Below are 22,182 nucleotides of genomic sequence, written 5' to 3'. Positions count from 1 at the left end.
AGCTCTTATTTTTTCCCCCTAACTTGCAGTGCAGGGCGGTGTCAAATGTGTTCCTGAAGTCCAGGAACATCAACCTGAGCACCATTGTCCCCAGTTCTGTGGACCTCATAGAGGCAAAGAGCAAGTTGAGTTTCACAAGATCTCTGTTTGCAGAATCCATGTTGATTTTTATAGAGGAGATTTTCGTTCTCCAAAAAGTCCTAATTCTGTAGCATAAAACATGTCCCATAATTCTACAGCGGATTGACATCAACATATAAGTCTATAATTATGTGCATCTTTCCTACAGCCCTTCTTGAAAATGAGCTGCACTGTTTTTGCAGTGACCAGGTAACCTTCATTGCTCCAATGTTCTATGATAAACTGCTGCTAGTAGGGGAGCAAGTTCTTTTGCATAATCTTTATAGAATCTTTTAGGTATCTCATCTGGTCCTGTTGCCTTTTCAATATCAAACAATTGTAGTTGCTTTTCTATTCCATGATTGGCTATCTCAGTATCTGTCATTTCGACATTGTACGATGATTGAAAGGAGGGACCATGCTACAATTTTACGCGATGAAACAATTTCAGAAGACCTATTTCAGACTCCTTTCTGTTACCTTCCATTTTGGTACCAGAACTATCACTGAGTGAATGAATGGAGGGCTTTGAATTGCTCACTAATTTTACATAAGACTTGGTTTTTTCTCAGATTGGTGGACAGAATTTTAGTTTCAAAATACTTGTTTCATTGCTCTCCTTATAATCAGCTTTTGTTTGTCAACAAGATTTTGACTTCTTTGGAATCTGAGGTGAATCTCTGTTTGTTTACATAGCAGTTTTCTAACACACCTATTATACCACAGTGAGTCTCCCATGTCCCTTAAGATCTTGGTTGGAACATACTTGTCTAAGTCATATTGAACAATGGTTTTGAATTTGTACTCCACATCTTCATCATCGTCATTGAAATTTGATGCTGACATCTCAAATTCTCTGCAGTTTGTATCCTGTCACTCTTGCTAAGCAAATATATCTTCCTACCTTCCAACTTAACATTCCTCATAAAACCCTTAGTCATAGTTGGTATTACAGCCTTATGATCACTGATACCTTCCTGTGTATTAACTGATTTGATAATTCAGGTCTGTTTGTTGCTAGGAGTTCTGTGATATTACTTTAATTCCCTGTCTCTGGCACCAGTTTTGGTTCCATGACTTCCCCAATCTGTGACTTCCCCAATCTGTAGTTGAAGTCACACCATATACCACAGCGTGACTGGAAGAATTATTAACAGCATTCTGCAAATTCTGTGTGAAGTGCTTTACCACTACAACTTCTGACCTGCGCTCTCTATAAAAGCATCCGATTACCATATTTGATCAACTTACGGAGCTTACCTTCACACACATTAATTTCACATTCAGAATCTGTGACAACCTCAAAGATATTATTGAGTTCTTTACCCTGCGTTCTAAGTTTAGTAGGGGTCAGTGAAGTGAAATGCAAAGAAGACTAGGATTTCTGGTGAGACGAGTGTAGAGTAATATCAGCAAGAACAGAAAATGGTATAGTGAGAGTAGGATTCGTTGTGAATAGGAAGGTAGGGAAGAGAGAGTGTGTTACTTTGAATAGTTCAGCGATAGAGTTGTTCTTACTAGAATCAACAGCAAACCAACAGCGACAGCGATAGTTCAGGTATACTAGTTGACATCGCAAGCTGACAATGAGGAGATAGAGAAAGTGTATGAGGATATTGAAAGGGTAATACAGTATGTAAAGAGAGATGAAAGTGTAATAGTCCAGGGGGACTAGAATGCAGTTGTAGGGGAAGGAGTAGAAGAAAAGGTTGCAGCGTAATAAGGGATTGGGACAAGGAATGAGAGAGGAAAAGACTATTCAAGAATTACAAGAGGAAGAAGTATATGTGGAAAACACTGGGGGATACGAGAAGATTTCAGTTAGATTACATCATGGTCAGGCAGAGATTCTGAAATCAGATACGTGATTGTAAGGTGTACCCAGGAACAGATACAGACTCAGATCACAATGTAGTGCCGGCCGCGGTGGCCGTGTGGTTCTAGGCACTTCAGTACGCAACTGCGAGACTGCTACGCTCGCAGGTTCAAATCCTGCCTCGGTCATGGGTGTGTGTGATGTCCTTAGGTTAGTTAGGTTTAACTAGTTCTAAGTTCTAGGGGACTGATGACCTCAGATGTTAAGTCCCATAGTGCTCAGAGCCATTTGAACCACAATGTAGTTGTGATGAAGAGTAGACTGAAGTTTAAGAGATTAGTTGGGAAGAATCAGTGGGCAAAGAAGTGGGATACGGAAGTACTAAGGAGTGAGGAGAAGTTGTCTAAGGCTATAGATACAGCAATAAGGAATAGCTCAGTAGACAGTCCAGTTTCATAGGAGTCGGAAAGAAAACAATTACAAAGAAGGTAACTGTGAAGAAACCATGGGTAACAGAAGAAATACTTCACATGATCAATGAAAGAAGGAAGCACAAAAATGTTTAGGGAAATTCAGGAATGCAGAAATAAAAGTCACTGAGGAACAAAATAAATAAGAAGTGCAGGTAAGCTAAGATAAAAATGGCTGCATGGAAAATGTGAAGAAGTTGAAAAAGAAATAATTGTTGGAAGGACTAACTTCTTGACTCAGCATACAGGAAAGTTAAAACAACTTTCAGAGAAATTAATAGCAAGTGTGGTAACATTAAGAGTGCAATGAGAATTCCAGAGTTGAATGCAGAGGAAAGGGCAGCGAGGTGGAAAGAGTATATTGAAGGCCTCTGAGGGGGAAGAAGAAACAGGAGTAAATTTAGAAGAGACAGGGGATCCAGTATTAGGATCAGAATTTATGAGAGCTTTGAAAGACTTAAGTTCAAATAAGGCTGAAGGGATAGATAACATTCCATCAGAATTTCTAAAATCATTGGGAGAAGTGGCAACAAAACTACAAATCATGTTGTTGTGTAGAATGTATGAGTCTGGAGACATACCATATGCCTTTCGGGAAAATTACATCCACACAATTCTGAAGACCGCAAGAGCTGACAAGTGCAAGAATTATCGCACAGGCAACTTAACAGCTCATGCATCCAAGTTTCTGACAAGAATAATATACAAAAGAGTGGCAACAAAAAAATTGAGGGTGTGTTAGATGATGAGCAATTTGGCTTTAGGAAAGGTAAAGACACCAGAGAGGCAATTCTGACATTGGAGTTGATAAGGGAAGCATAACTATAGAAAAATCAAGACATGTTCATAGATTTGTTAACCTGGAAAAAGCATTCAACAATGTAAAATGGTGCAAGATGTTCAAAATTCTGAGAAAAATAGGGGTAACCTATAGGGAGAGACGGGTAATACAGAATGTGTACAAGAGCCAAGAGGGAAAAATAATAAGAGTGGATGACCAAGAATGAAATGCTAGGATTAAAAAGATTGTAAGACAGGGATGTAGTCTTTCACCCGTACTGTTCATTGAAGAAGCAATGATGGGAATAAAAGAAAGATTCATGCCTGGAATTAAAATTGGAGGTGAAAGGATATCCCAGTGATAAGATTCACTGATGATATTGATATCCTGAGTGAAAGTGAAGAAGAGTTATGTGATGTGCTGAATGGAATGAACAGTCTGATGAATATGGAATATGGATTGAGAGTAAATCAATGAAAGACAAAAGTAATGAGAAGTAACAGAAATAAGAACAGTGAGAAACTTAACGTCAGGTAGGAATTCTGCTACCTAGGCAGCAAAATAATCAGTGATGGATGGAGCGACATCAAAAGCAGACTGGCACTGGCAAAAAGGGCATTCCTGGCCAAGAGAACTCTACTAGTGTCAAACATAGGCCTTAATCTGAGAAAGAAATTACTGAAAATGTATGTTTGAAGCACAGCATTGTATGGTAATTGAACATGGACTGTGGAAAAACCAGAACAGAAGAGAATCAAAGCATTTGCAATGTGGTGCTACGGACAATTGTTGAAAATTGGGTGGACTTATAAGGTGAGGAATGAGGAGGTTCTGTGCAGAATTGGAGAGGAAAGGGATATGTGAAAAACCGTGACAAGGAGAAGGGACATAACGAGAGGACTTCTGTTAAGACATCAGGGAATGTCTTCCGTGGTACTAAATGGTACTGTAGAGGGCAAAAACAATAGAGGGAGATAGAAAATGGAATACATCCAGCAAATAATTGATCACATAGGTTGCAAGTGCTACTCCGAGCTGAAGCGGTTGGCACAGGAGAAGAATTTGTGGTGGGCAACATCAAGCGAGTCAGATGACTGATGACTAAAATAATAAAAAAAAAACTGCAGTAAATATGCCTCCACTATTGGCGATCCACCTATCATTACAATAAATATTCCAGCCTAAAGTTAGGATATTGTTGCTATTCACTTCAAGTTTCAATCAACTTTCTGTTCCTAGTACTACGAGGTGGAATCCAAAATTTCCGGGACTTGTGCTGCCATCTGGAAAGTAGGAGTAGTAGATCTTTGCACTGCTAGGTGGCAAGAGCTGCATATCTGATGAGTCAGTGTGCGGAGTGGCATTCAGCTGGGAGGACAGGTTGCGTGTCCACAGTGATTTCCAAAATACTCTGTGTTTGGTGTGTGGTGATTTAACGATGGATCTGCGAACAGAACAGCATGTGTGTGTCAAATTCTGTGTGAATCTCGGGAAAATTGCTACAGAGCCCCTTGCAATTATTCAACAAGTGTTTGGGCCACAGAGCATGAGCCGTACGCGTGTATTTGAGTGGCTCTCCAGAACCCAGAAAAGCAAGACAGTTGAAGAGCATGATCATTGTTTTCTTTGATACCAAGCAAATTGTGCACAAAGAATTCATCCCACCCAATCAAACAGTGAATTCCATGTACCACGGTGACATTTTGTGACAGCTCCGTGAAAACATGCGGCGTCAACGGCCCGAACTTTGGCATCAAGGGAACTGGCTGCTGCATCACGACAACGTGCCCTGTCACACGTCCTTGCTCACCAGGATGTTTTTGGCAATAAAACAACATGGTGGTTGTACCCCATCCACCGTACTCGCCAGATTTGGCACCTTGTGACTTCACGCTATTCCCAAAACTGAAACTCAAGTTCAGAGGCCGTCGGTTTGACACTCTAGAGAGGATTCAAGAAGCATTGCTGGCGCTGATAAACACCTTCAAAGAACAGGACTTCCAGAAAACGTTTGACCAGTGGCAGATGCGCTTGACCAGTGTGTACATACGGATGAGAACTACTTCGAGGGTGATGGTGACCATTAGTCTGAAGTTAAGGTTTTCAACAGATGGCAGGACCAACCCCAAAAATTTTGGATAGCACCTCGTATATGGGCTTTATAACCTTCAGTAAGCAATACTAATTTTGGAACCTTTTCTTGGATGTTCCTGCAGTTTACAAATATCATGTTAACCTTTTCTACATCCAGTCTGTGAGGACGAGGATCCTCTGATAACACTGGCTGTTGTAAGTTTTATTTCGGCCGGCAGTTTGTTTTTGATCCCAAGGGAGGTTTCTCTAACGTAAAAAATGCCCATGTGCATGCCACACTGACTCCGCTACCGTAGTAAGCACTTCCTACAGGAAATTCACACTTGACGTATTAATTAGAACCCTACGATTCTGCACCAATAGTGGAGGGTGAGAAATCCGCTTCGGATACCATCTGAGCCTCTGGTATACGCCTTTCACTCTGCTCCAAAGCAGAGTAACACAATCAACTATGAATATAATACAACAGATAGTGAGCTTATGTCACATCCCACGTGCAGTGCTAGTTGCCTTCACCAAATCAGCCATCCACCGAAAAGGAGCCAAGGATGGCCTCAGAACCCTTGCGGCAGGCATATTCGTGCCAACATGTGCAGCTACTTGCAGCCGGTTGCACCCAGTGCACGTGATAGCTGCTGGCAGGGCCTCCTCGATATCTCTCAATTAGATTCTTTTACGAGCACTGTTGTTGCATCATGTTAGATGGCTGCAAGTATGTCATTCCTTCAACTTTTGTGGTCCTGTCCTCCTCAGTTGCGCGTAATACTACGGTATATTGATAATTTTCACTTATGGACCGTCTGACAGCAACTGAATAAAACACAATTTTTGTGCCATACGCATTTCACCTTTATTTTCTGCAAGGCATCATCAGTGGCCTGGAATATGTACATATGTTAGCTATTTTATTTACATTTTTGTCACTATGCCTATAGGTTATAAACAGTTCTGGTGGTTGGTATTTCCTATTAAGTAGTAATGATTTGAACTGTACTTATAGGTTGCGTAGACAGTTCCTTACATATTACGCTCCTGTTGCATTTTTGGTATTGTTCTTCTTCCTATGAGCGCCAATTTGCTGTTTTTTCCGCATTCCACAGCACTATGCACTGAACGCTTGTTTTAATGCAATGTTTTGGTTTCTGTTGCCGACTGTCAAATGTTTTTTCCAAAGATCGAATATTACTGCCAAACTTATGAGTGTAACTATTGAAGTATCTGTGGTCTGTTCGTGTACGCATTTGTGTGTGCGTTTGTGTATGTGTGTGTGTGTGTGTGTGTGTGTGTGTGTGTGTGTGTGTGTGTTTTTTGGTGTCGTTTTAATTTAATTTAATTTTATTGTATTTATTTATTTATTTTTGTTTTTGTCCTGTGTGTGTGTGTGTGTGTGTGTGTGTGTGTGTGTGTGTGTGTGTGTGTGTGTGTCTGTCTGTCTGTATTTTGGTGTTATATATATATATATATTTTTATGTTATCATTTCCTTTATTAAGTGTAGTAGGGAGCCTGTGCTGATGTGTGTTTGTTCATTTATCACATGTTTGTTTTCTGCTATGGCTTTCTGGATGTGGAAGTTTTCTTGCATTTGTATAAGATGTTTGTCATGGTTGCTTATTCTCATTATTTTCATTTCTTGTTACATGTTTGTAGGATGATGGTTGTAGTGTTTTAAATGTTCTGCAAATGTGGAATGGTTTGTTTCCTACTTCCAACATCTGATATGTTCTTTGTATCTTGTTTCAAAATTCCTGCATGTCATGCCTATGTATACTACATCACAACTTTGACATTCAAGTTTATATATTCCTGATTGTTGGAATTTGTCCCTCTTGGTAGCTGGCTGGCTTAGGTGTGATTGAAGGGTTTGCCCAGGCTTATATGCTATTTTGAAGCCCTGTCTCTTTAGGATGTTTGCAACTCTGTGTGTTAGTTTATGTGTGTAGGTCATGGTGTACCATCTGGTTCTTTTCTGTGTGGTGTTGTCATTGTGTGTGTTTGTTGAGTGTGTTTGTAAGTTTTCAGCTTGTGAGTTCTTTTGTATTGTGGAAATGTTGTATTTGTTTTTTATTTGTGTTTTTATTTTTTGATTGAGCCTGTGTACCACATGTGTGTCATACCCGTTGTTCCTAGCTATTTGTATGATCGTGTTCATTTCTTGTTCATAGTTTCTCTTGCTGAGTGGGATTCTGTTTAATCTGAAACACTGCACCAATAGCAAAGTGAACAATCAATACATAGAAAATCTCATAGTAGAAACCGAACACATCCTTACACGTGAAGAACAACAAAACAATTGTGAAATAAACATAGGACTGACAAGAGAACTAGTAAAAGAAGAAATAAAAGGCATAATAAAACAAACACAGCAGACACACAATAAGAACAACCAAACAGAAGCAGCTACTATGAAAAGGTTAAAACAAAAGTTAACAATCAACAACATATTAATAACAAGAGCAGACAAGGGAAATGTAACAGTACTCATGGATAAAGAGTAATACATCACAAAAACCAAGGAATACATAAACACCAACGCAATACAAAAACTGAAGTCAGATCCAACTACACGATTCCAGGCAAATGTGAGACGAACACTGAAAAACATTGAACACACACTCACAGACAAACAGAAATACTACTTAACACAGAAAAACACACAAGCACCAACACTCCGCAGTCAACCGAAAGTACATAAAGACGGAATGCCAATGAGACCTGTTATCAACTTCAAGAAAGCCCCAACATACCGCATAGCCAAACACCTCCAAAAGTTAGTTACAAAACACTATAAAGTAGAAAACAACAGAACAGTGATAAACACAGGAAACCTAATAGAAAACATACAGAACATACAGGTACCACACACAGCATCACTGATTTCATTCGATATAGAAAATATGTATACCTCCATCCCTATCACAGAAACAATAGAAATCATAGAACAAAATCTCTCATCCCACAGCAACCTCACCACAGACGCAATAAAAGAAATAACAGATATGCTCAGACTGACAACGGAACAAAACTACTTTCAGTTTGAGGAAGAATATTATCTACAAACTGATGGACTGCCCATGGGATCCCCAATATCAGGAACACTAGCAAACATTTTCATCAGTCACCTTGAAAATCAGATATTTGATAAGATAACCACAAATGAAAGTTTCAAGATCATATATTGGTACAGATACATGGATGACATTATTTGTCTGGTAGACGAGCCAAGTGAAAAAATAGATGAACTCCATTCAGAAATAAACAAAGCTCATAAGAACATAAAATTCACACTTGAAAAAGAAAATCAAATAAATTTTCTTGACATTACAATTAAAAAAGAAAATGGAAAACATACATTTAACATCTTTAGAAAACCAACAGCCACGGACACAAGAATACATTCCACATCCAACCACCCCCAAAGCCAGAAACTTGCAGCACTAAGGCACATGTTACATAGATTCATAGATTAAACAGAATCCCACTCAGCAAGAGAAACTATGAACAAGAAATGAACACGATCATACAAATAGCTAGGAACAACGGGTATGACACACATGTGGTACACAGGCTCAATCAAAAAAAAAAAAAAAAAAAAAAAACACAAATAAAAAACAAACACAACATTTCCACAATACAAAAGAACTCACAAGCTGAAAACTTACAAACACACTCAATAAACACACACAATGACAACACCACACAGAAAAGAACCAGATGGTACACCATGACCTACACACATAAACTAACACACAGAGTTGCAAACATCCTAAAGAGACAGGGCTTCAAAATAGCATATAAGCCTGGGCAAACCCTTCAATCACACCTAAGCCAGCCAGCTACCAAGAGGGACAAATTCCAACAATCAGGAATATATAAACTTGAATGTCAAAGTTGTGATGCAGTATACATAGGCATGACATGCAGGAATTTTGAAACAAGATACAAAGAACATATCAGATGTTGGAAGTATGAAACAAACCATTCCACATTTGCAGAGCATTTAAAACACTACAACCATCATCCTACAAACATGGAACAAGAAATGAAAATAATGAGAATAAGCAACCATGACAAACATCTTATACAAATGCAAGAAAACTTCCACATCCAGAAAGCCATAGCAGAAAACAAACATGTGATAAATGAACAAACACACATCAGCACAGGCTCCCTACTACACTTAATAAAGGAAATGATAACATAAAAATATATATATATAACACCAAAATACACACACACACACACACACACACACACACACACACACACACACACAGCCCCCCTCCAAAAAAAAAAAAAAAAATTGCATAACACCAAAATACAGACAGGCACACACACAGCACAAAAAAATATATATCACACCAAAACACACACACACACACACATACACAGGACAAAAACAAAAATAAATAAATAAATACAATAAAATTAAATTAAATTAATACGACACCAAAAAAAAAAAAACACACACACACACACACACACACACACATACACAAACGCACACACAAATGCGTACACGAACAGACCACAGATACTTCAATAGTTACACTCATACGCTTGGCAGTAATATTCGATCTTTGGCAAAAACATTTGACAGTCGGCAACAGAAACCAAAACATTGCATTAAAACAAGCGTTCAGTGCATAGTGCTGTGGAATGCGGAAAAAACAGCAAATTGGCGCTCATAGGAAGAAGAACAACACCAAAAATGCAACAGGAGCGTAATATGTAAGAAACTGTCTACGCAACCTATAAGTACAGTTCAAAACATTACTACTTAATAGGAAATACCAACCACCAGAACTGTTTATAACCTATAGACATAGTGACAAAAATGTAAATAAAATAGCTAACATATGTACATATTCCAGGCCACTGATGATGCCTTGCAGAAAATAAAGGCGAAACGCGTATGGCACTAAAATTGTGTTTTATTCAGTTGCTGTCAGACGGTCCATAAGTGAAAATTATCAATATACCATAGTATGTCATTCCTTGTATATCCGTTGGACCATCTGCATTGATACATCAGCAAATGGAATGACTTTATTCATGAAGCAATCATGGGCACTTCCAAACACAATTGCTTATTTCTACCGTATCTCCACATTGACCCATCTTAGTGCACTGATTCATACAACCAATGGGGAAATACACACCAGTTCACTGTGATGACTTTGCAGAAATAGATTAATTCCTCACAAAAATTATAATGCGAGTGTACTGGATAGCATCAATTTGAAGATCTATACTACGAAGCATTCCAAATCCACAGGAAGAGATCCAGGTTCACATTATCAATCATAAGACCAATGCAGGATGGTGTTCAGATGTATTTGGGTTTGAAGAGGATACATTGTGGTCCTTATATTTGTACTGGATCCTCATTTGGTGAGGAAAACACCAGTTTGTAAGTGTGCTTTGCAGGTGAAACCTACCAGCTCATTCCTTATTCATTCGACTGATTATGTCATTACATGTAGCAATTCCTACTTTGAGGGAAAGATATACAACAAATCCACTGTGCAGTGATGGGCATCTACATGGCAATCACCTATGTCAACCTGTTTGTGGGCCATCTAGAGGAAACCCTCCTATCCACTCAGAACACCAAACCCATTGCCTGGTTCATGCTCATTGATTATATGTTCATGATCTGGAACCAGGGCGAAAATACTCCATCTTTGTTCCTCCCAGCCTCAACACATTTTCTATCATTTGCTTCACCCAGTCCTCTTACAGCTCTGCATGTCATCTTCATGGATGTTAACCTCCACCTCTCTGATGGCTCCATCCATACCTTTGTCCATTTCAAGACCACTAACCAACAACAGAGGCTGCATTTTGATAGCTTACTTTTCATCTGCACTAGAAAATCCCTCCCTTGTAGTGTGGCCACACATGGACAGCAAATTTACACTGACAATAATTCAGTTCTCAAGTACAGGTAGGAACTACTCCCCCCCCCCCCCCCAAACCTAGTCCCCAGACAGATTTCTTGTACCATATCATCACACACCCCTAATCCTGCCACCAGCTTCCCAAGAACTACCTGCAAAGGAGTACTTTCCCCCTTATCACCTAGTATCATCCCGCAGTAGAACAACAGAACTGTACCTTCACCAGGGCTTCAACTATTTATCATTGGGCCCAGAAATTATGAACATCATACCCACAATCATTCCCACTCCTCGCAAAGTCGTACGCCATCACCCATCTAATCTGTGCAAAATTGTAGCCCATCCTTGTGCCACATGCACTCCTGTCCCCTTGCCACACAGATCATATCCCTGTGGTAGTGCCAGGTGTGTGACCTGTCCAATACACCCAACCAGCAGATCCTACTCTTGTCCCTTCACTGGCTATATGTGAAAGCAGTCATACGTGAGCTTTCTGCAATTTCTGCACATAATTTTACACCAACGTGATCACCAACCAGCTGTTCACCTTAATGAGCAGTCACCACCGAACTGTGGCCAAATGGCAGAGTTGACCTCCCAGTGGCAGAATACACTGCTAAGCACAACATGCTTGAAGTTAGTTTCTGCTTCACAACACATGCCACTTCGATTGCCCCTCCCTCCCCCCCCCCCCCCCCCTCTCCCAAACACCAGCTTCTCTAAACTACAAAGATGGGAGTTATCCTTTCAGCTTCCACTAGCCTTCTGCCCTGTACCCATCTCCACACTGTCCACTGTCCTTGGACCTTAACTATACTCATTCTGCAACCACATCCTCTTCCCAAGGTCTCTCTCTCCTCTGTTCCATCCTAACTCCTCCTAATCCATTCATCCATGTCATCATGCACTGAACACACTGATCATGTTTGCGTATGTATTTATATGTACTCTAGCACAAAAAAGGATTTGGCTTGTTTATTTGCGTGTTGGGGAAGGCTCAACACCTGTACTGTTCCTTTACTCCTAAATTCTACCAGAACTTTCCATTACCATCTTTCTTAAATTCTCTAACGTATCTACCTGATGAAAGGATTTAACATTCCATGGTGCTACACATATAGTGCCAGTTTTGTTTTTCTTGATTATGACATTTAGCTTTAGACTCCATCAATAAATGATTTCATTTTCGGTCACTGTTCACTATATGTATTAATAGTAAGATGTCATTGTATTTGCAGGGAAGTTGATTTGTCATTTTTGTATATGCCTAGGTATGCTGCATAATATTTCATGTGTCCCCAACATAGACTGAAAAACTGACATACTGCATTTCATTCAAATGTGTGCTCTTCATAGCTTTCAGATGTACACTGTAATAGCCAGTGACATGGAAGTTTATAATCTCCGCTGTATATAGCTACCTCTGTAAACTACACATATTGTAGAAAATGGGCTTACTATCTTATTGCTATTTTAGATTATATAAAAATGTATTGCGCATCCAAATACAGTGCGTGCTGCTCATGATTAACTTTCTTTTCAACCTCTCGTTTTGTTAGCATAGAATGTTTCTCACAACAGAGTAAGATGGTAAATAATTGTTTTGTTGATTGTGTTAAAGAGCAGTAGCCTTTATCGTAGCTTGACAATGGTTGCATTTTTATGTACCTGGCTGTGATTAAATACACTACAGATTATAATAAATACTGGTTTATTCTGCTTGGCTTGTACCTAAAATGCTACTCAACATTGGCAGTATAATTCTTTGTTATTTATTTGTATCACTTTATTTCCATGTTTTAAAGAGGAAATTTTAACATGAGTTTTCTATATTGCAGAGTGGAACGTGCACCTTGAGGGAAGCCATAATATTTGGCTCTGTCATAGCTCGTAATTCCATACCTATACTGCATTCTTCAGCAGCTATTCTTAAGATTGCAGAAATGGATTACAATGGTGCCAATTCCATATTTTTAAGAATATTTTTGGATAAAAAGTATGCTCTACCATATAGAGTTGTTGATGCTGTTGTATTTCACTTCCTAAGGTATGTATTCTTAGTTTATTAATATGCTCTCCAAATCCGTCTTTTCACAGTAACGGTATGCACTGTAAAGCATCCAGATAATGATTTTTTTGCATTATTATTGAGAAATTGTTTGTAGTGTTTAAACACATTTATTAAATCAGTGAAAATGAGCATGTTCATATTGATGCTATGAGACTTTTGTAATTTTTATGATTCCAGTTAGTCACCAGTCGTAAATATATGCCATTAAGAACAACTAAAGCTATAACTGAAGTAATTTCTAGATAACTAGGTATGTAGTATACAAATGCTTGTACAGGGTGTTTCAAAATGTTTTGATGAATTCATATTTCAATAACACACAAACTAATCATGAAAAAAGTTGAATGTTTTACACAGGGCACAACATTTATTTGAGTTTGCTTATAAAACATTACATTGGCCAAAAGATAACCATTAGCAGCTACACTACACCTGAGGCTTTTAACCCAATTTTTGAACACATCTTTCATAACTGCTGGAGGAATTCTGGAACTTTCATAGTGAATTTGATCTTTTCAGTATTGTAAGCTTCTCAGCCGGTCAGAGTACACTCTTTCCATCAGGTAACCCCATATTAAGTTTGGCATGTTTAACTCAGGTGAGCAAGACGGCAATTTGATACAAGCACATTTGGAAATCATGTGCTCACGAAACACTTCATTGAGAGCTTTGCAAGGTCTTGTGTGTGCAGCATGTTGTGCCATCTTGTTGGAACATTTTTGTAACAAATGCCATAAATAGCATTCCACCACAAATGCCCGCTGATGCTTTGACCAGTACAACATGACTACTGACCTGTATACGGGATGAAACTTGACGGTGTCTCCATCAGTGCATCTGGTTTTTAGTGCACATTGTTCAGATTTGAAATCATAGAAACATTGTGAAACAGCCCATACTGTAACTAACAACTGGAGAGCTACTTCAGGAGTGTGTGAATCCTATGGTTTCCTTACTTATTTTGTTATGTACCATGTTTGGAAATGCTATCTATGGTGTTGTTGGGATCTCAGTCTTTTGACAATTAAGGTATATGGCTGAAGGGTCTGCAGCATGCAGCATATGTGAGTGATGTCAATACAGTGAAGTTGTAGATCTTGAATGGATATGAGGATGTAAAATTATATCAGGCACATTTGGTTATCATTTTGCTAAGGATTGCTTTAATATTATCTTATCTCCAGTTTGAACTGCTGTAACATGTATTATTTTGTCTGAGAGGATATGACCACAGGCATTCACTGTGTACAGCAGCCTTTGTAATGGCTGTAAATGCGAACGTGTGTTTTAATGCATTTCATTAGAGTGCACTGTGTATCCAATTGTGAGCAGTACATTACAGCTTGTGTTCACTGTTCAGTTTACCAACGTGCCTTTAAGGATCATCTGAAGCTTACATTGTGTGTGCATTGTTATTTTATGCCCTAGAAGACTGTCAGCAATAGCATTTGAACATTAAACCTCTTCATAAGAGACGAAATGCATGTCTGATAATGGTTACCTGCAGATAATCACAAGTGTGTTACCACAACCTGCAAATTATAGTTGTTAGGTACTCTGAGGAGAATGCAACAGAACTGTGCACTGCCCACTAGGAGGCTGTAGGGAGGGCTGTGATGACCCAAACAGTATGCAACAGTCTCGCCTTGTTCGGTTTGGGTGTCAGATGTCTGTTACAAGTATTGGTACACAGCCCCCAGCATTGTCTTACACAAAGGAAGTGGGCAAGGGAACACCTAGAATGAAGCCTGGGTTAACCTGACATCAGCTTCTCTTCACCAAGTATTAGAGGGCCCAGTGTCCTTCACAGGTACACAGTCCAATGGATTCACAAGGGATTTGGTCCTGTCATGCTTTGGATTGGTATCATGCAGATCTCAGACACTCCTCATCACTATTGATGGTAATTTGGAGACATTATATTATCAGGAAAGGATATGCTAATCTGTTTTCAAGGCCTGTAGTCAACATTTATATGATGGTTTTATCTCTTGTAATGATAATACACGAGCATCCTGTGACCCCCCCTTATGGACATCTTTCTCCAGGATGCAGGACTCAACCAAATGCAACAGCCAGAGGTACTTGCTGATGTAAACTCAGCTGAGTGTGTTTGGGACCAGTTGAGACTTTGCAGTGTGTCTTTTTTTATCATCAGTCTTCTGAGCATTTTTGAGCAGCCCACCACAAATTCCTCTCTTGTGCCATCCTCTTCATCCCAGAGTAGCACTTGCAACTCATGTCCTCAATTCTTTGGTGGATGTATTCCAGTCTCTGTCGTCCTCTACAGTTGTACATTCTCAGAAATTTCTTCCTCAAATTAAGGCCTATGTTTGATACTAGTAGACTTCTTAGCCAGGAATGCCATTTTTTCTAATGCTAGTCTGCTTTTGATCTCCTCCTTGCTCTGTCCATCATTGGTTATGTTGCTGCCTAGTAGTAGATTTCTGTAACTTCATCTACTTCATGGCCATCAATCCTGATGTTAAGTTTCTTGCTGTTCTCATTTCCGCTACTTCTCATTACTTTCATCTTTCTTCGATTTATTGGCAATTCATATTCTGTACTCATTAGACTTTTCATTCCGTTCAGCAATTCATGTAATTCTTCTTCACTTTCACTCAGGATAGCAATGTCATCAGCGAATCATATCATTGGGATACCCTTTCACCTTGAATTTTAATTCCTCTTGTGGATCTTTCTTTTTATTCCCATAATTGCATCTTCAATGTACAGATTGAACAGTAGAGGCCGAAAGACTAATCCTGGCACTTCGTTCTTGGTCATCCACTCTTATTATTCCCTCTTGGCTCTTGTACATATTGTATTTTACCTGTCTCTCCCTATAGCTTACCCCTATTTTTCTCAGAATTTTGAACGTCTTTCATCGTTTTACATTGTCGAACACTTTTTCCAGGCCAACAAATCCTATGAACGTGTCTTGATTTTTCTTTATTTTTGCTTCCCTTATCAATTGCAATGTCGGAATTGCTTCTCTGGTGCCTTTACCTTTCCTAAAGCCAAACTGATTATCATCTAACACATTCTCAGTTTTCGTTTCCATTCTTTTGTATATTATTCTTGTCAGCAACTTGGATGCACGAGCTGTCAAGTTGCCTGTGCGATAATTCTCGCACTTGTCAGCTCTTGCAGTCTTCAGAATTGTGTGGATGATATTTTTCCAAAAGTCTGATGGTATGTCGCCAGACTTATAAATTCTATACAACAACTTGAATAGTTGTTTTGTTGCCACTTCCTCCTATGATTTTAGAAATTCTAATGGAATGTTATCTATCCCTTCTGCCTTATTTGAACCATGTCCTTCAAAGCTCTCGTAAATTCTGATTCTAATTCTGGATCCTCTCTCTCTTCTAAATTGCCTCCTGTTTCTTCTTCTATCACATCAGACAAATTTTCCTCCTCTTGGAGGCCTTCAATATACCCTTTCCACCCATCCACCCTCTCCCCTGCCTTCCCAAGTGGAATACGCATTGCACTCTTGCTTTTAATTTTATCAAAGATTGTTTTGATTTTCCTATACGCTTAGTCAAGAAGTCAGGCCTTCCGACAATCATTTCTTTTTCGATTTCTTCACATTTTTCATGCAGCCATTTTGTCTTAGCATACCTGCACTTCTTATTTATTTTGCTCCTCAGCGACTTGTATTTCTGTATTCCTGAATTTCCCTGAACATTTTTGTACTTCCTTCTTTCATCGATCAAGTGAAGTATTTCTTCTGTTACCCATGTCCTCTTCACAGTTAATTTCTTTGTACCTATGTTTTCTTTCCAATTTTTGCGACTGCCCTTTGTAGAGACATCCATTCCTCTTCGACTGTACTGTCTACTGAGTTATTCCTTATTGCTGTATCTATGGCCTTTGAGAACTTCAAGCATATCTCCTCACCCCTTAGTACTTCTGTATCCCACTTCTTTGCCCATTGATTCTTCCCAACCAATCTCTTAAACTTCAGCCTACTCTTCATCACTACTACATTGTGGTCCGAGTCTGTATCTGCTTCTGGGAATGCCTTATAATCAAGTATCAGATTTCAGAATCTCTGCCTGACCATGATGTAATCTGACTGAAATTTTCTGGTAACAGCCAGTCTCTTCCAAGTATATCTCCTCCTCTTGTGATTCTTGAACAGAGTAGTTGCTGTTACTAGCTGAAATTCATTACAGAACTCGATTAGTCTTTCTCTTCTCTCATTCCTTGTCCCAATCCCTTATTATCCTCCAACCTCTTCTTCTACTCCTTCCCCTACAACTGCATTCCAGTTCCCCATGACTATTAGATTTTCATCTCTCTTCGTATATTGTATTACTCTTTTAATATCCTCGTAAACTCTCTCTGTCTCCTCATCGTCAGCTTGCGACGTCAGCTAGTATACCTGAACTATCATTGTCACTGTTGGTTTGCTGTTGATTCAGGTAAGAACAACTATACCACTGAACTGTTAATAGTAACACACTCTCTGCACTATCTTCCTACTCATTGCAAATCCTACTCCCGTTATACCATTTTCCGCTGCTCTTGATATTACTTTATACTCATCTGACCAGAAATCCTTGTCTTCTTCCATTTCACTTCACTGACCCCTACTATATCTAGAGTGACCTTTGGATTTAACTTTTCAAATTTTGTAGCTTCCCAGTCCACATTCAAGGTTCTGATGTTCCACGCTCCGACTCGTAGAACATTATCCTTTTGTTGGTTGCTCGTGCTTTCTCTAATGGTCACCTTCCTTGTGGCAGTCCACTTGCAGAGATCCAAATGGAGGACTGTTCTGGAATCTTTTGCCAGTGGATAGGTCATCATGATACGTTTTACATTACAGGCCACATGTCTTGTGGATACAAGTTGTGTGTCTTTAATGTAGTAGTTTCTGTTTGCCTTCTGCATCCTCATGTCATTTATCATTGATGATTTTTCTGCTTTTAGGAGCAGTTTCCCACCCCAAGTACAAGAGAGTGCCATGAACCTCTGTCCACTCCTCCGCCATCTTTGACAAGGCCGTTAGCAGAATGAGGGTGACTTCTTATGCTGGAAGTCTTACTGATTATTAATCAAAATTTAAGCAGTGGCAGGTTTTGAACCTGTGACCGAGGACGTTTTGATTAGCAATGGAAGATGCTACTCCTAGGCCATGGGGTGTACCATTACAGGAACTTTACTTGTGCCCTGAATGACCACAGAGCTGCTACCAGAGAGTGGAAAAAGCATAGACACTGTGTAAATAGTGTGCCAAGAAGGATCTGCACATTACATTGTGTGGGGTGGACCAACATGTTATTGAACATTATCCAGCAGCATATTTTAATTTCACAAATGTGCAAAGATGTCCAGTTTCCAACAGACTGCCTTTTATTTTGTTTTTGTTTCACAGTATTTTTCCCCCGTTAGGCTTCTCCTTCATTTCTTGCTTGCCTCTTGTCTAAGCCCACATATATTCACAGGTATGCAGGTTGTGCAAAACTTTTCTTGGGCAATTTATTAAAATTGATGCTAATGTTGCTGTTTGATATAGTACTGCACAAAACAGCAACATGCATTGTAATTGGAAGTTTTGTGTTTTTATTTTATGGGTCAGTGTTGATAAGCTGGAAGTATTGTCATGGAAAACCTTACTTTTGTCAAAAAAGTTAAATCTCTAGATTTTGCACAAAAAATCATTCACGTGCCAGTTATCAGTTAATAGTTCGTAACTGATTAGTTTCATAATCATGTTAGTGTCATCATCAGCACAAAGTGCCTCCAAATGCCAGAAGTATGGTTTTTGTATCAGATACAAATATCCACACAGGCATAAGTATAGCTTCTAGTCCAAATGTCCCTGTGTAGATATTCATATTTATGACTTCTACATGAAGATGAGTAGTAAAACTTCAAATTCCAAAATTGTCAAAGATAAACGTTAGGAAATCCCTGTTAGGTATGAAACATTGAGCCAGAGGTGCTGAAAGAACAGTTGGTCTTCAGGCCTTTGGATTGAACCAAACCTGTCTATCCATTCACAAAATCGTTTTAAATCCACCTCAGATTCCTTTTCCTCATGCCATGTAAAGTAAAATTACTGTCACTCATTCACTTTTGCAGTTTTTCTTATACTATCCTTGCAGTCATAACAGCTGAGTGCCTAAAATTTCTCATACACAACCTATACTTGATTCATACACAACCTCTACTTAATTTAGCTGTTTCAGTCTAGGTGCAATTCTTAATTTTTTTATGTCAAGTAAATTCGTGACACATCGTGAACCTTTCTGAGTTTGGGTGGCTTACGTGCCTCAGTGAGATAGATAGCCATAGTGTAGTTGCACAACACAGGAAAGGTGTAAGTGGAGAGGCGTGACAAACCTACTATTCCTGATGAGGGGCAGCAGCCTTTTCACTAGTTGCAGGGACAACAGTCTGGATGATTGACTGATCTGGCCTTGTTGTAATGTTAAACAAATTGGCATTGCTTTGTTGCAACTGTGAACAGCAAAAAGCAGTGATGAACAATGCCATTAATTTTTTGTACGCCATTAGGATATGCAGCTCTACTGTATGGTTTAATTAAGTTGGCATCCTCTTGGGTAAAATATTCCATAGGCAGAAAGTCTCCCATTTCAATATCTGGGTGGGAACTACTCAGGAGGATGTTGTCATCAGAAAAAACAAAACTGGCATTTCCCAGGCCAAAGCATGGAATGTTAAATCACTTACTCGGTTAGGGACATTAGAGAACTTACAAAGGGAAATGCATAGGTTGAAGTTAACTCCTGGTCAGGCAAATACAGGGAGCCAAAGGTTATTTACCATTTGTACATGTTATTCAAACCTTGTACTGAAACCAGACTGCGGTTATATTGACTTTTAATCACTTCATATCTCTTTGTTTTAACACATTTGTGCTAAAAGTCTTTATACTTGCTGCCTCCTCTTGTTTGTGTTATGGTCTTTTTTAACCTCTTGGTTTTAACTTTTTAGTTTCTTTTCCATGGCATACTTCAAGAATGATTTTGTTATCATGTTATGTATCAGTGCCAGATATATCAATCTTTTTTTCTGCTGTTATTCCATATATTCTGTATTATTATAAGGTTGAATCTGAGCAGAGGTGTCATGTTTATGTATTCAGTTATATGCCTGTTCTACTAGAATGCACCTGCATTGTAGAGGAGTTTTTGTTTGTGGAAGAATTAATCTCACGTGAACATGTAAATAAAATACTGCATTGCTGGTACTCATGTGTCATCCATTTAGTTTAACCAAAATTTTACAATAAAAATAGTAATTAAGATTCTTAACACTGTGTCTCGGCGTTACGTAGACATTTGCTCAGACATGATTTATTTGATTTCTTCATTGAGACCTCATTGTTCCAAATGTATATTAAAGATTTGTTTGCATTATATATTTCCTATTAACTTCTGTCATATTATTTTTAAATTTTCATTTGCTGCAGGCATTATACTTGTATTCAGATTTGTGCAACAGAAACACATCTTCAAATTGGATATTACTCAACTATTTTTGTTACCATTATGGTTTCAACTGTTGGAACCTACAACTTAATCGATGATGACTTGTGCATTCGGTATCACTATACAGTTCAATATCGTTTTCCGAATCCATTTATTGATCTATACACAAAACAGTCAAGATTAGCTACTCATGCCAAATACCATTTTGATTTTTTCTGGACATCTAGATATTGTTCCATACTAGGAACCTAATCATCTGTTAATTTGGTTTTCCTGAATCATCAAGATGTCTCAAGTAACAGATGAGGCCTTGCAGATTGACAGTTTCACAGCTGTCTGTAAATAAGAGCATACACACCTCCACTGCAAGGCCAACACAAATCGCAGTGTTAACTATATTAACAGTGGAGTAAGTAAACCCACTGGTTACAAAATTTTTGGCAGTTCTGTTCAATATATTTTCTTCCAGTCTGAGTTGCCTTTCATTTCCCATTTTAGACTGTTATTGACCCTTGCCCTCTTGACACTTGTATCCCAAGACCCTTGACTGTTATGGGGTGCTGTTTAGCATAAAATTTGTTTCTTGTATGTCATGGGTTCCAAACAACTGGTACTTCTCATCAAAAAATTCCTTCCTTTCCGCTTTTTTAGGTTTGAGCGTGATCGCCGTGAGCTGCCAGTCCTATGGCATCAAGCTCTGCTAACTTTTGTTCAGCGCTATAAAGGAGACATAAGCTCAGAACAAAAAGCTGCTCTTCTTGGACTGCTACGACATCAAAGTCATCCGAGTATCACTCCCGAAGTGCGGCGGGAACTTCAAGCTGCCCGCTGCCGTGATGAAGAGGTGGCAGAACCTATGTTGTAGAACTGGACTTCACAACTACGGTTGTTTGCTGTATAAGTTCTGGAATTATAATACAACTGTATACATTGTACATAAGTTTTCTCATTAAATGGGGCATTTTTTCCAAAATGCCAAATCAGTGAAATATTTTTGTTATTTATTAATATTTTTGTCTGTAGTCATCAAACCATCTTCAAGTTTCTTAATTCTACAAATACAAGAATTAGACACAGTACTGGAATTAAAAGAGAACAATAGTTTTATTGCAAAAAGTTTATGCATAATCCGTATGTACATGTAGCTGCTTAGTGTAACATTTTTTCTTTAAGAATTATAAGGTGGAACAAGTGCAGTGTGTCCCAGGTTGAAATCTTGAAGATTTTTTGTGTAAACTGCTACAAGCAGTTTTACATAGACTAGGCATACTGCCAAAGGCCAGCACAGTGACTATCTTGTAAACCAAATTCTTTTAGTATAAAAGTTTTCTTCATGTAGAATTCTGTCATGTTATAAAATAACTGTCACTTAATGGATGACACTGTATGGACCACCCTGTAGTGGCGAGCTCTGTAAGGGGTAATGTGTGTGTGGTGATGCTGTAGGTGATGGGTAA

The 22,182-nt window shown here is 38.8% G+C and overlaps 1 protein-coding gene across 1 annotated transcript in view; it reads left to right on the top strand.

The window, feature by feature from the left end:
• LOC124594997 (bystin) overlaps window positions 1–21,714 on the top strand; it is a 68,436-nt gene extending 46,722 nt beyond the window's left edge. Inside the window, exons 6-7 of the mRNA XM_047133541.1 lie at window positions 13,021–13,229; window positions 21,377–21,714. Of these exons, the coding sequence (XP_046989497.1) occupies window positions 13,021–13,229; window positions 21,377–21,590 (423 nt within the window). The 3' untranslated portion in view covers window positions 21,591–21,714. The remainder of the gene's footprint in view (window positions 1–13,020; window positions 13,230–21,376) is intronic.
• The last annotated feature ends 468 nt before the right edge of the window (window positions 21,715–22,182 follow it).

Source organism: Schistocerca americana, chromosome 2 (assembly GCF_021461395.2).
Source record: "Schistocerca americana isolate TAMUIC-IGC-003095 chromosome 2, iqSchAmer2.1, whole genome shotgun sequence".
Taxonomy (NCBI): domain Eukaryota; kingdom Metazoa; phylum Arthropoda; class Insecta; order Orthoptera; family Acrididae; genus Schistocerca; species Schistocerca americana.
Note: the sequence above shows the minus strand (reverse complement) of the source record. Positions and strands in the feature narration are given on the sequence as shown.